Genomic DNA, 14518 nt, shown 5'->3' with positions numbered 1-14518 from the left:
CATTTATATTATTAATTTTGCACCAACAAGTAACCCCAAAAGTCAGAATTTATTGCTTGTTTGTTAAAAAAGAGTCTGATGACAGAGGGGAGGATGGACCTCCAGAAGTCCTGTACTATGTTCCAGGCTTCCAGCAGTGTTGCCATATCTGCTTATTATAAGTGACTATTGAACTTGTTCATATACTGTTTACAAGCACCCTCTGTATTACAGTGTGGTGAGTTGGTTGTCTGGCTCTTTTTTATTCTTTTCATAGAGCCGGTTGCCTGTTTCTCTTGCAAGAATAGGCAATACTGGCTTCCAGGTGCCTGGGCATAGATGGATAGAATATCTTTCTCAAATGTTCCAATGCAGTGTAAAACTTAAAATTTAAAAATAATTTATCCTGAGCTAAAACAGCTATCCCCTAAACATGCAGTGTTGTGCATGTTCAGCCATCATGTGTGTGCCTGCAGCATCTTTTGTCCAAAGCGTGTGACACAGAGTGAGTGACAGCCATTTAGTTAGCAGTTTATAGGTTAGTGGCTAGCATAAGCTTCCTCTAATTTCCTTATTTATTATCGGTTTGATTGTAATGAAGCTAATGGCTTTGTTTTTGGAATATGCATAAATCAAGCTAACTTTTTAGTTTGCTGTGCTGGGTATAATGAATGACTAAGTGAGAGGCAGACTACTCAGAGAAACAGATCAGACACTAGAAAAGGCCATTAATATATGCAATGCAAGTAAAATACCAACAAGCCAAGTAAAAGCTCTTACAAATGCAGCAGACATGAACAGATTAAAACAGTCAAAAAAAAAAATTAAGGGCACCCCTAAACCACACTTCCACACACCTTAGCTACTCTGAGATATTGCTTTACAATCATGCATATTGCATATTTTCTCACATTGTTGTGTAAATCAGCTGCTGTATTTTCCTCTCTTTAACAGATTACTGAATTTATTATCTGATTACTATTAGTCTCTGAGATGCTAATGTACACTTGCACATGCCTTAGCTTCTCCAAGATGTTGCTGTACTACCATGCATATTTTTCTCACATCGTTGTGCAAATATGCTGGTATTTTCCCTCCGTTTTTCCTCTGTTTAACTAGAATATTTTATCCTTTATCTTTTTTAACCGAGTATGCTGTATTATCAATAATTGTGCAATACTTCCTCTAGTATTTATTTTAACTTTTATATTGGCCTTTCTGATAAACTCATTCTCTGTTGTTTTAGAGCTTAGATTAGATTAGCTTTAATTTTTCATTACTAAAAATATTGTGTAACTGTCTGTGTCTTTGCCACGGTCACACCCAAGTTTCCCCACCGTGGGACAATAAACAAATTTCTTATATTATCTTAAAGCAGTGAAAGAACAGAAAGAAACAAACTCAAGCTCAAGTTGTGGACTCAAGTATGGACCAAAGAAACTGTCCTGTAATTGGTAAAACATGCAACCTATGCCATAAATAATTACTTTGCTAAGATGTACAGATCTCAGGGCCAACAAAAACAATTTGGGGGGAATATGCAGACTTTAGAGCAGAGTGGAAGTGAATATGATATGTTCCTAGGGATGCTAAAAGTGGAGCATTGGACATAAGGACATTGCGCTGATGGAGTGTGCAGTGACAGATGCTGAGATATGGATAAAAAACTTTAAGCTTAACAACCCACTTTACATGTAAGCTGGACACTGGTGCAGACTTTAATTTAGTGTCAGTAAAAGTACTCTCTGAACTTGAACTGAAAGCAAGCAAAACAAAACGTGTTCCCTTTGTTGGTCACAAGGTGGCAGCATTAGTCAAGAACGTGCTGATCACGCCAGAGGATGTGGAGTTATGCTTGGAACATGGCTTAATGCAAAGGCTATATGAAGTTGAAAATAAACAGCAGATTTTAAGGACTATAATTATATGTTTGAAGTCTTGGTTGTTCACCAGGTCTGTACAGCATACAAATAGACCACACATTCACCCGTTGTACATCCCCCCAGAAAGACCTCTGTGGCCTTAAAGGAGGAACAATTAATGACATCTAGTGGCTTAAATCGGTACAACAGCCTGTTGCAGTTCGGAAGGCTCAATGAAATTTTACTTCCACAGGACAGGTATATGGTGCTGTATTCGGTTCTATTTCTGGTCTGCTTCTCTTACTGGCTTCCATGTTTGCAGGCTGCTGCTCTTTTGGCAAAATAAAATACCAAACGCTCTGTTTTGGGAACTATGGGAACTTTCATATGATTGGCTCAGGAACCAAGAAGTAAACACAGGCAGGCCAAAGTAGTTACAGACCGTACCACTATGTATTAGTAGAAAAACTTGACTAAGAGATTGTTGATGGAGAGGACCACTTTCTAGGGAATGTTACTTCTATTCTGGGAGGCAAATGAGAATAAGTTTGATTCATTTAGCAGTAAATGTCTTACATGTTGCTCCTTTAAGAGATGGGGTGGTAAAGGAACTACACAGAATGGTAGAAATTCGACTCACACAAGGCAAACAGAGCCAACAGAACGGGTCAATATAGGGGTTACTGTGGTCACACCCAAGAAAACACGCACCTAAATTGACCGAAAAGACTTAAACAACGCAATAAAACAGCACTATCCATTGCTTAGAGTGGAAGAAGTTGTGAATGTCAAATGCAAACTATTTTCTCTGTGTTACATGCTAATCAGGGATTTTGGAAGATCACACTTGATAAGAAAAGCTCAAAGACTTGTACTTTTAAATCAGCCATTGCACGATACTGATTCCTGCATTTACTCTTTGGCATTTCATCAGTGCCCGAGGTGTTCCAGAGAACCATTGCACAAATCATAGAGGACTTGGTTGGTGTTGTAAACACCACTGATGACGTGTGGGAGACTTTTAAGAGGAACATGACCACAGGCTCAGAAAGCTGTTGGACAGAGTGAGGTAATATCCTCAAACTGAAAACAAAAAACAAGTGCTTCTTCAGGACAGGATTGATTAAATACATCAGAGATAAACTCACAAAGACTGGTTTGAAACTACATAAAGAAAAAGTGAAAGCAGCCCCTATGACCTTGTAAGGATGTTGCTGAGGCTGCAAAGATACAGCCTTAGAGTGACCTACAAACCAGACAAGGAGCTTCATATTACAGATACCCTGAGCCAAGCATTCTTAAAAGAAAGGAAAGAAGGGTTGCTGTAAAAGGAGCTGGAGGTAAACGTGATTACACCTCAATTTCAGATTATACAGAACTTCAAATACTGAAAGAAATAGTGCAAAGAACATTCCCAAATGTACAGGAGACATTCAGCCCTACTGGACTTTAATGGATAACCATAGATAACCATACATCTGGACTGATGTTCAAGGAAGCAATTAAAGCTCATGGCTTCACAACACGTCAGACAAGAAATGCTTAGAAAAATCAATGAATCACACCTAGGAATGGTTAGGTGTGAAGTAAAAACAAGAAAAAAAATGTATTGGTCAAACATGACAACACATATTGAGGAGACAATATCAAATTGTGCAGTCTGTAAACTTTCACACCCAGCTCCAGTCAGACCGTGGGAGACGGTAGGCATAGATCTATTTCTCTACAAGAGATTTGAGTTCATAGTGTGTGTGAACCATGAAGTCATGAAACTATTATCTTCCAAATATGCTTCTTGAAATATGTTTGCGGTAAGGGTGGTTTCATAAATGCTGCTATCTATAGGAAGTTATGTCTTGTTAAAAAAGGGGGATGTGATGTATTTGAAGTGTGCGCTGTACCGTCACCTGTAGTTGAAACGTGACGGCAAGGAAGTGTGGTTGCACTGTATGTAAAAGATCTGGTTGCCTCATGGGGTTATAAAAAATCTATTCACCATAAATTGGTCATCCTGACCCCTAAATATAACATGGAAAAACTTTTTGCTCAGTTTTTCATAAAACATTTCAACACCTATCCAGGAGTCTTTGTCAATTCTGGCGGCTGGCACTTGAGCAACCTGCAGTTGGAGCGCTGCTGTTTTTAAGATGGGCCTTCATGTGCTCTCTTCCTGCATGGGGTTTACATGTTCTCCCCATGCTTGCTTAGGCTCTTTCCGGGTACTCCGGCTTCGATGATGTGTGATGTCCGTTATGGGTGGGAGTGTTGAATAGCTTTTATTTGTTTGTTTGCAAATAAAATAAAGACTTTTGAGTTTTAATGAACCTCTGTTTAATGCAAAATGATCGGATTGATGTTTAAACAGCTTGAGATTTTAATGTCAGATATCAAAGATTTCAAAATCTATTAAAAAGCAGAGAGAAAATCTAATTATATTATTTTAGGGGTCAAAATTCTCATTTCATTGGCAGATATTCCTATTTACCTGCTTTACCGAGGACAAGTACACTAATTTCAAGAAAATTTTGCTTATTTTGAGTTCTCTTTTTACAGTGTACGATTTATTGCTACACTTTAGCCATCAACCTGTTGTAGTGCAGTGTCAGAAATTCTTGCATGAATACTACTGTGTACAGCACTTGAAGGCATCAAATCCCCACTGACTTAAATTTTAAATATGCAACAGAAAAGTAGAAAAATCAGTCAGAACACAATTGATTAACAACACTTTTTCAAGCACTTTTGGCTGCCCCAATTGATGCCGTTGTTTATTCATTAATTTTCTGCTTCTCCTCCTGAAATAATTCTGATAATCTGTTATCTGCAATGATGGTTTGAATATTATCCAAAAAAAATTCTTTGTAGATTAGCCATTTTGAAAGTTATATTTCCAAGCAAAATGCCAACAGAGGCTTATTTTGAAGATTCCTCATTATGAGAAGAAAATCTTCTGAAATTTGAGAATGCTCAAAATCAGGATAATAGCATAGTAGCAAAGCCAGATAAAGTTGTTGACCTCACAAGGATAATCGATTTGTTCTAACAAATCAGATAAATGCTTTTTTCCAGCATTCGGCTTGAGGCTCCTATTTAAATTACACGCACACCACTTTAACTGAGGAGTGCTAGTTGCAAAATAACCAAAATCTTCCATAACAACTGCTGCCAAAACACATTTCTTCCAACAATGACTCCCCTGTCATCCATTGTGTTGCAGATGGACCTGACAGCTCAACCATTAAAAGAGCTGTCTCAGTGCACAGTGGAGATTTCGCAATGCTCCACTGTTTCACGATGTCTGTGCCTTAAGGAAGGTTGAAGGTTTTTAATGGAAAACAGTCACAAAGCGGTGTAGGTCATCCAGTGAAGCTGAAGCTCTGACAGCGGGACGTAAACCTGCACTGCTGAGAACCCTGCGACTGAAAAGAGTCAAACAGTGAGCCATGAGTTAACTGTCACAGGTAAATGGCAGAAATATTACCAGGAAAATGTCTCTAACGTCTGGGAAATTCCTGGAGTTGTCTTTTTCGTAAGAGTAAGTTTAAGAACAAAGTTAAATCAATTTGAAACTTTCATCCTTTAGGTTGTTCAGACTGTGATTACTCCAAAACTATTGGAATGACAACGATCATAACAGCTGGATGTTGTATCATTATTTCAGCTTTGAGTGGAACTCTGGTTTTTGTTGTTTTTAGATAGAAAATGTAAGCTTGATAATGAAAAAAATCCACATACTGAAAAAAAAAACCACTATAATTCTGTGAGCACCCATTTAAGTGCCCATAAAACGGCAGATGGAGAACTGTTTGCTTTCACAGTTTTATGTGTTTCCTGGAAAAACAGGAGAAACACAGTTGGGGGAATAAAAAACATCTACTCTTCTAGACTGGGTTTACCTCATCGGTGTTCACTCTGCCATACCAGCTCTGCTTTTTCTGTAAACTACCTGCAGAATGACTTTTTTTCTGTTGTTGTGTTAAGAAATATGCATACAAATCAAAACTATTAGGCCATTATATGAAATCATTTAAAATTTTGATTTGAGATGTGTAAAAACAATTTATTCACTCATGGACTGCATTACATCAATTGTTTTAGATGTAGCATATAGTAAAAATCAAAAGATTAAAGGTTTATCACGTGCAAAATCTATTTTATTTGATGCAATATCCATAGTTTAACAATAAAGAAATGTAAGGACTTGCCTAAATAAAACAGCCTTGGAGTATGCATTTCACAACACATTGTTTTTAGTCAGATCAGTCATTTACCCTTGATCATAAGGTGTCACAAGAACAATTGTAGTATTTTGATAAAGAAATACCCTCTTTATCTCTGTTACTGTCTCGTTAAGATCAATATTGATATCTTAACTTCACTTTTTCTTTAATCTGCATGACACCTCTGCTCTATAGTGTTCAATGTTTCAATCATTTATCTTTCCTCCCCCGCTTGTTAACGAAAGTTTCTTGTATCAAAATCTTGTGTTGGAACCATGGGTCAGAATCAAGGGCTTATTTTTTTAACCCCATTCGTAATGAAAAAAGCTTATCGCTATCCAGTGGTGCTTGTTGGACTAACAAATAAATAATAAAACACTGAAGATTGGATTTCAGCAACAGAAGCATTCATTTTGAAAGAAAGAAAACCTGCTTTAAAACAACATTAAGCCTATTTTAAGCACAGAAACAACAGCAAATCACCCAGGAACCTTGCTTACACAGAGCCTATGATACAAATTTCCATTATTTCACAGTCTTGCATTAAGGGGTTGATTTATAATCATTTCAAATCAAAATCTTCCCATCAAACAGCTTTGTATATCACTGCACCAGATTCTCTGACACAATTATCCATCATACTGATTAAAAGGAATCAAACAAGACCTCAAATATTGGATAGCCAACCTCATGTAAAAAGAAGCTCTCGTCAACAACGTTTCTGGGGTTCAGAAAGGTTAGTAACCATTTTGGCAAAGTCAGATGATTTCTGGACTAATTCCCGCTCAGTGGACAGTGCAGCCTGCACATTCAGCCTTTCCTGTCCGATGTTTCTGTGGAGAAAGTACTTCATCTTCTTCATTATACTAAAACACCTTTCTGACTCTGCAGATTTCATCAGAGTTGAGATGGCTGTTTGAGTTCATTTAAGCGTCTCAGAAAATTAGCTCTGAACATCGTCCTCTCTCAGCATCCTCATTGGTGACAAGGCAGAAGTTAACCTTGGAACTACTGCGGTAGAAACACGTGCAGCTGTGTCCAGTTCCATGCAAATTGGGATTTATCAAGGCAACGCATGCGGGACCCGTCTACACATGGTTATGTATATCTGAATTTTTTTGTGCGCCGCAATCTTCAGGATTTTTCCTTACCGCCAACGTTTGGTTGGCGGTAAGGAAGAGCTACAAATACTTTTGTACATGAGGCTCCTGGGGCCTCATGTACCTGTGTCTGAGAGTTTCAGTCTGCTCAGCTCAGCTTCTGCAATCAAGTCTGAACTGTTACACCTGCAGCAGCACCAATCAAGCGGAGTTGCTGCACCTGGGGAGACCACTACATATTCTCCACCTTCTCACTGTTCTGCCAGATCTTTGAAAACCTTTGTGTCAGTAGACCATCCAGCATTCTTTGTTTGTATGCCTGTGATTGACGAGTTTTTGCCTTGTGGATTTCGCCTGTTTGCCTTGCCACTGTCGGACTCTCCTGTTGGCTTCTGTTTCTGAACACCTAAAAACCTGAACCGTCTCACGACCAAACCTGCCTGCCTCTGTCCCTTTGTAAACATCTGCCTGATGTGTGCCTTATTGTGTATGACCCAAGCCTGGACTACGGATTCCCTTTCTCTCTCTGCTATATATTTAATCTGCCTGAAGCAGATCATTTATTCATAGATTTGGATCATTCAAGCAGAGCCTTTGGACCCACCAGTCAGACCCAGAGCCACCTCCAACTTCTGAAAGTTTTCATGGCTTTTATTCAGTACAGGTTACATCACACTGAGTTGGTCTCAGCCACTAACCTTGTTCTCCTCCCTGCAGTGGTTCCTGAGTGAGCTACAGTCAGTTCCTGTTCCAGCAACAGTATTCCAATTAACCATTACTGTTAGCTGAATTATCGGGTCTCCAGCTTCTGAATTATTACAGATTGTCTCCACCTTGGATACACACCTGTTTCATTAGGAATTAATCTGCTGATCTGACCCTGTTTTTTTTTTTTTTTTTTTTTGGATGAGAATGAAAAAGCCTGTTATGATTCACATGCATTTCATGCGCCTCGGTGCACAGACTGCCACGCATTCACATCTACATGTGACAAACAGGGGAATAATCACATTTACACGTGATTGAGGTTGTTTCTATCATTTTGAGGTGTGTAATGTTGTATGAGGCTAAATGTGATTCTATTTCTTTGTACGGATTTATATCATAAAAGCTCAAACTCAAGAAAGAACTTCAGGTTTGATGCTCCTTGGGTTAAATAAAAATTAGTTATATTTCAGTAAATTTGGGTGAATTTTAGTACTTGTTTTTTTTTATTGTAGGTTAAAGAAGCTTACGTAGCTGCTAATCGTTAATTTATGTACATTTCAAATTGGGAGTTAAACATTATGCTGCAAGTTTTTTGTGCATACACATGCTTCATACATGAAGCCCCTGGTTACAGAAAAACCTTGATTTTCCCAAAGATAAATCTAGTACACACTGCACTAAAACACTATAAAGTTGCATATTACGGCAGCTCAGTAGTGCAGTTATCAGTACTGTGCTCTTGCAGCAAGAAGGTATCAACATTAGTCTTTCCTTAGCTTAGATATTATTTTTAGTCATTTCACATCTAATACTTATGTATTGCACAATTCAATCTAAAACAAATGTTGCTGTAAAGTTAGATCCTTCTGTTCAGAGGCTGGAAGGCTGCCAGGTGTGTTGGGGTCTCTGTTGGAGGGCTGTTCTGGAAAAAAAAAAAAAAAAAAAAGGAACCACAAATTAGTGTCAGGAGTTGATCTCCAGACATCCTTGTAGTCTTTATCAAACTCGTCTGTGCCTGGTGCAGGAGACAACGTGGCTTCAGCCGGAGTTCCCCGTGCTTCGCCAACTACCCAGCAGGGCTCCTCTTCCTGGAGTTTTACACCAAGCACCTCTGAAAAAGCCAAACCAAAATAAAATCAGGGAATACAATCACCATGACTGCAGCTAATTCGGGACTGGCATTAAACCGGCAATTCCATGCATCATTCGAGAGTGAACATTGTCATGGTGTCCTTCATCTAGCAGCGTGCCATGAGAAACACAGTTTCACCTCAAGGGGCATGTCGGGTACAGTGTCTGCATGTAAACTGTTATTTCATTCATCAACGTACGCATCTATAAGATTGGACACCAGTTCTTTGAATGAGACGGCCGGGAAAGCAGAGGCGAGACCGGAGTTTTCTCCAGCTGGATGGAGCATTGAATAATGTGGTGATTTCCATTACTGACGTATTGCTTCGAACTGGTAGAAAGGAGGCTTATGTGCATCTCCTTGGGTTAAACAAGAACTCAGCTGTCTGGAAATGATTGGGCTCAGGAAAAGTTAGAGAGTGTGGAAACTAAAGGGCCCCTGCCATCGCTCTCATTAAGGCAACACTGTCAGAAAACCACATGCAAGTACCATACGACTACACAAAGTAATCATGTAATAAACTCCAAATGATATTAATATTACTATTATTAAACATTATATTTTGTTAACAGCAATAGCAATAATTACTGCTTTTTCTGATAAAAAAATATATATGTACGTTTTTGGGTGTAAACACTTTGATCTTTGTCCTCCAGGTTATGGTAGCGTGGGAGCGTGATGGGGACCTGTGCCTGGAGATGGTCAGGGTGAAGATATGCGGAAAAGTCCAAGCGACCTTGGTGTGCCTGCGTCCAGCATTAACTACCCTGACATGCGTCTTTACGGAGCACGGTGGAATGGCATTTGGCCTGTTGGCAAAAACAATCAAGAGTGAAAGACTTTTCAAGACGTTTGACCAGTCTAAATGTGTTGATGTTGATAAGCATTGAAAAGAAAAGAAAAGCAAGAACAACAGCGAGCAAAACCCCTCTAAGTTATTTGTCCTAAACACAAACATTATTTTATGACTTAAAGACAAAAGTTAAAACTGTAGAGAAAGTCCTCTTCCACTGAATCACCTTCTCTCTCATTAATCACGTCCAATATACTGCATGGTGCTGCATAAGAAAATGAGTGAACACAGGTGTTTAGTTGTAATTATATTATCCAAGGGTAAAACTGTTGCAAAAATACCTTAGTTACAGCTGATTTGAGAATCTCATCCTCGTACCGTATTCATATAACTTTGAAGGAAGTTTTCTGTTTGGAAGGCCGTCTGGTGGAGGCTAAGTGTCTCCAGGACGTCTTTGATCCTCCTCCTGAAGGAATGCCACTGATCACTGCAGTTTCTTAAACAGGACCCTTCAAGGACACCTAACATAGTTTGAAGAGCTCATAAAAACTGATGGTCACCCCATCATCAACATGAGTCAGACATCTGAACTGCTTTTACAGCCGCAAGCTACATCGATACTTATACATGTGACCAATCTGGTCGGTAAAAAATAAATGATCAAGTTTGAAGTTTTTAAAAACAATAGATATTTTAAAACGTTCTCAATATATTAGTAAGAATACCTTTTATGTAAAGTCTGTGTTATGCCAATATACAATTCATATTACATTCTAATAAAAACATTTAAACATAAATTCAGTTTCTCTAAACTCATTAAACTCAGTTCACATGTTTTAGTAACTCCAACATTCTTCGCAGAGTTCAGTTTAAAACTTGACTAGAAAACTTGTGCAGAAACTAGATGTCATAGATAATAATCTAGCTGGTAGAGTTCCATTAAGAGTGTTTCTTTTCAAAGATAACCGGAGCACTTTTCTGTGAAAAAACCTGCAGCCAGAGTGCACGAAACCCTTGATTGCATACACCCACTGGCGGTAGATGTATGTACACAAGCAGAGCAAACATTATTTGCTGTTTGCATTACTAAGTGGGGGGGACTGGAGTTGGTCGTGTGTCGTAAGTGTGGGACAATAAAAGACCAGCAGCACCCATGACTCTCACTGCATTTTAAACTTTGTGGACGACTCTGAAACAAGTTTTATAAAAATCCATTCACAGCATGGACAAGGGCATCCCCTGGGCTGTTGTGATGATTCTGTTATCAGGTACATTTAACTGACGTTCTCATAGAACATAATGTAAAATGTTTAATTTTTTAAATGATTATCTTGCTTATTCGTCCAATCTGACAGAACTTGCAGAATCGTTATAGGCTTGACCTTCTTCTTTTTTCTTGTCGTTAAAAAGATGTGTGCACAGGCGAGAATATTTTACCCCCAGGACCTCTGAGTGGAGCGGTAGGAGGAAGAGTGAAGTTCACCACCAGCCTCAGCCGCCCAGAGAGTCCATTTCTGTCGGTCAGCTGGAGCTTTAAAAGCGTGAACATCATCACTTCCACCAGCACCAACATCACCGAGCCAGGACACACGAACAGGATCTCATTAGATCGAGCCACAGGAAGCCTGGAGCTCAGGAACCTGGTGCCGGAGGACAGCGGGGAGTACACGCTCACCATCATACCAGACGGGGGGCTGCAGAGAATAGGGAGGATCACTCTTAATGTGTATGGTAGGTCTTTGAACACTGTGGGGAAATAGGTCAACTGGTAAATCAGGAAATTAAGGATATTACGCTGCGTGCAGCTGAAAATAAAGAAAGATGTATAAGACATCTTCTCAAATATGATCAAATAATAAAGCACCACAATTACATATTTTAACTTAAAGCTTAATAATTAGTAATTTGTTGAATAAAACTGAGATAATACGAGTCCTCTGACTCTGTTATTGATTTGCATTCAAATATTTCAATCCAGAATTAAGAAAATGTCAATTATAAGTGGCAACTAGAAATCTTCAACCTGATTGCTTTGTTTTTAAGACTATTTCTCATGTGTTAAACCACCTAATAAAGTGGTATGATACCGTTAATCATGGAATATATTTAAAATGCAGCATAATTATGTATCATTTGGTTATGAGAATACAGATAAGATCAACAATAAAATGACTAATATGGAATAAGTGTAGGCTACTTATTCCATATTAGTCATTTTATTGTTGATTAATTTGGGATAAGCGGCTATTAAACCCCCTTTTTTTAAAATGAAAAATGCAGCATGACTGTACTGATTAAAATTTAATCAGTACAATCATGCTGCATTTAAATTAATGCTATGTCCATAAAATATGTCTGATTAAGTTTTATGTTCTACTTTGCAAGTCCTATATGGCAGTAGGGTTAGTTTACATTTAAACATTTATTTTAAAGCTTCTTAATTTCATTAATTGTTCACTTATTTAATTTTTCTAAAAAAAAAATTAAAGAAACTAATAGCAAGTACACATCAGAAATTTGACCTGTATTTTTATTTTTAAGTTTATTTATTTTTGTATTTTTGCATTAGATACTGTCTTGAAGAGAGCGGGACACATTTCAACTGGTACTAATTATTAACACTCTTTTACTGGCTTCCTGTACAGTTCAAGGTGGATTTAATTGTTTTGCATCTTTTAAAGATTTAAATATCATATTTTAATGCCCACACACCAGTAAAAATATTGTTGTCAGTCAGCCACTTTCTCATGATGAGATTTTTTCTATTTGTATAAAGCTTCAATGAATGGTCAACCCTTACCTGATCAATTAGCTAAAAACTAACCATAACACATACTTTTACAGCTGGAATAAATCCATAAATCCTGCTTTAATATTTTCCTTACATAATTTAAAGGCATTACTCTTGCCTTAATAGATGAATATCATTTCATTTTCTTTTTGATCTTGAAATAGAAATTACAGGCATGTCTTTATATCTAGAGGTAAAGTGTTATTAAATTTAAATAAATATATTTTCTTATGGTACAGAATTACAAATAAATAAATAAAACTTCAGATATCAGGAAAGTATACAGGTTTGATGGAGTTTGTCCTACATTTCAGTCAGAAATAATTACTGATAAAAGAATTATTTAAAAAAAAAAACAGACGTAAAAAGATTTAATCATATTTTTGGCACTTGATATCAAGATGAAACATGTTTTTTGAATACTTTAATTAGGTTGCTGGAAATTTTCCCTAAACTGACTCTTTCTGCACACCACCAGTACCGATAACCAGCGCCACCATTCGCAGCCCTGCGGCCGTCCTGATAGAAAATCAAAGCTCCACCAGCCTCACCTGTGAGGCCTCCGGCTCCATCAGCACCAGAGAGTGGATAAAAGATGGCCGTTTCCTTCATCTCAGTGACAGTGTCAGCTTATCGATGGACAACAGGACCGTGTTCATACGACCCGTTCACAGCTCCAGCCACGGCACCTACCAGTGTCGAGTCAGCAACCCCGTCAGCAGCCTGACTGCAGTCCTCCATCTCACTGTCAACTGTAAGTACTGTAAAATTCAAGATTTATTTCTGCTTTTTAAGTGGTTTGACCACAGGTCAGGGTTTTATAGCTTTGACTTGACATTCTGGTCCGTTCTGTGCAGATGGACCATATAATACATCAATTATAGGGCCATCAGCAACGTCGCCTGGCCAGAAAGTGACACTGCAGTGCACAGCAGTTTCTATCCCTCCAGCAAACTTCAGCTGGGCGTTTAACGGCACTGACACACATGTCAACACCTCCGTGTTTGTCATAGAGAAGTTAGAGTCTAAAAGCATTGGGAATTATACCTGCACTGCCAGAAACATGGTGACCAAGAAGGAAAATTCTGCTGTCCTGGATCTGAGAGGTAAGATGGTTATCATTTGGACATGCATTGTTGTTTCTCATTGAAGAATTAACAAAAAAAGATTTAAACATTTTGACTGACTTTCCTCTTCATTACATGCAGCATGCTCGACTGCCCCCTGTTGGTCATTCTCGGCGTTGGTCATCAGTGCAATTAATCTAAAAGGGTTAATTTAAGATAACAGTTGAGTCATAACTTGTCAGCCTACTAATAATTTTGTGTATTGTTCACATTCATTATGATTGCTAATTGCTTTGTGTATTTTGTTCATATTTAATCCTCAGATAAATGCACCTAATGAAAAAAAAAACTCCAATGAGAAGCTAACCACAATGTGCATTTCAAGGAAAACATTGGATTCTGCGGAAAGCTGAGACGGACCTGATGTGAAAGAGAAACTCATCCATTGTCTAGAAATAAAGAGTAGTTAAACAGAAAGACATGTGTAAATATTTGATTATAATTATACCTTATTACTATTACACTCAAATAAGCCTAGGATTATTCATTTTGTGGGAGTTTGAGGTTTACAGTCTTCCTGGGATTTTACTGGCACTTTTTTTTCCCTGGCTGGAAGTAATATAAATGTTTTTTAAGTAGTCCTGCCAGAGTACGGAAGGAGTGAAGGATTAAGGTTCTGGCAACGAGGCCTCCAACGTCAAAGACTTAAAGCTCAACCAAATACCAGAGGAAACATCCAATCACCTGGTCAGCAGTCATTATAAGAGTTTGATATAAGGCAACAAGGACATTTTCCATTGATTATTAAAGATAGTTTTTATTTTATTTTTAACGTGCCATTGTTTAATAAAATTTAAATAAAACTG

General features: G+C 38.1%; 1 protein-coding gene across 1 annotated transcript; it reads left to right on the top strand.

Annotated features, from left to right (window-relative positions):
- Positions 1-10964: 10964 nt before the first annotated feature.
- Positions 10965-14518, top strand: LOC105931549 (putative pregnancy-specific beta-1-glycoprotein 7). The gene is made up of 6 exons (XM_021320395.2): positions 10965-11062; positions 11205-11525; positions 13064-13339; positions 13443-13691; positions 13794-13874; positions 13976-14518. The coding sequence occupies exons 1-5, from the start codon at positions 11017-11019 to the stop codon at positions 13865-13867; spliced, it is 966 nt and encodes a 321-aa protein (XP_021176070.2). The 5' UTR covers positions 10965-11016; the 3' UTR covers positions 13868-13874; positions 13976-14518.

The sequence above is a fragment of the Fundulus heteroclitus genome, chromosome 3 (genome assembly GCF_011125445.2).
Source record: "Fundulus heteroclitus isolate FHET01 chromosome 3, MU-UCD_Fhet_4.1, whole genome shotgun sequence".
Taxonomy (NCBI): Eukaryota; Metazoa; Chordata; class Actinopteri; order Cyprinodontiformes; family Fundulidae; genus Fundulus; species Fundulus heteroclitus.
This window is presented reverse-complemented; position numbering and strand designations above follow the sequence as displayed.

Bases quoted from the DNA above. Each gene is read 5' to 3' on its own strand.
- LOC105931549 (XM_021320395.2), top strand. From the start codon at position 11,017: ATGGACAAGGGCATCCCCTGGGCTGTTGTGATGATTCTGTTATCAG. The intron at 11,526-13,063 runs GTAGGTCTTTGA...GCACACCACCAG, and splicing joins GATCACTCTTAATGTGTATG to TACCGATAACCAGCGCCACC. The intron at 13,692-13,793 runs GTAAGATGGTTA...CATTACATGCAG, and splicing joins TGCTGTCCTGGATCTGAGAG to CATGCTCGACTGCCCCCTGT.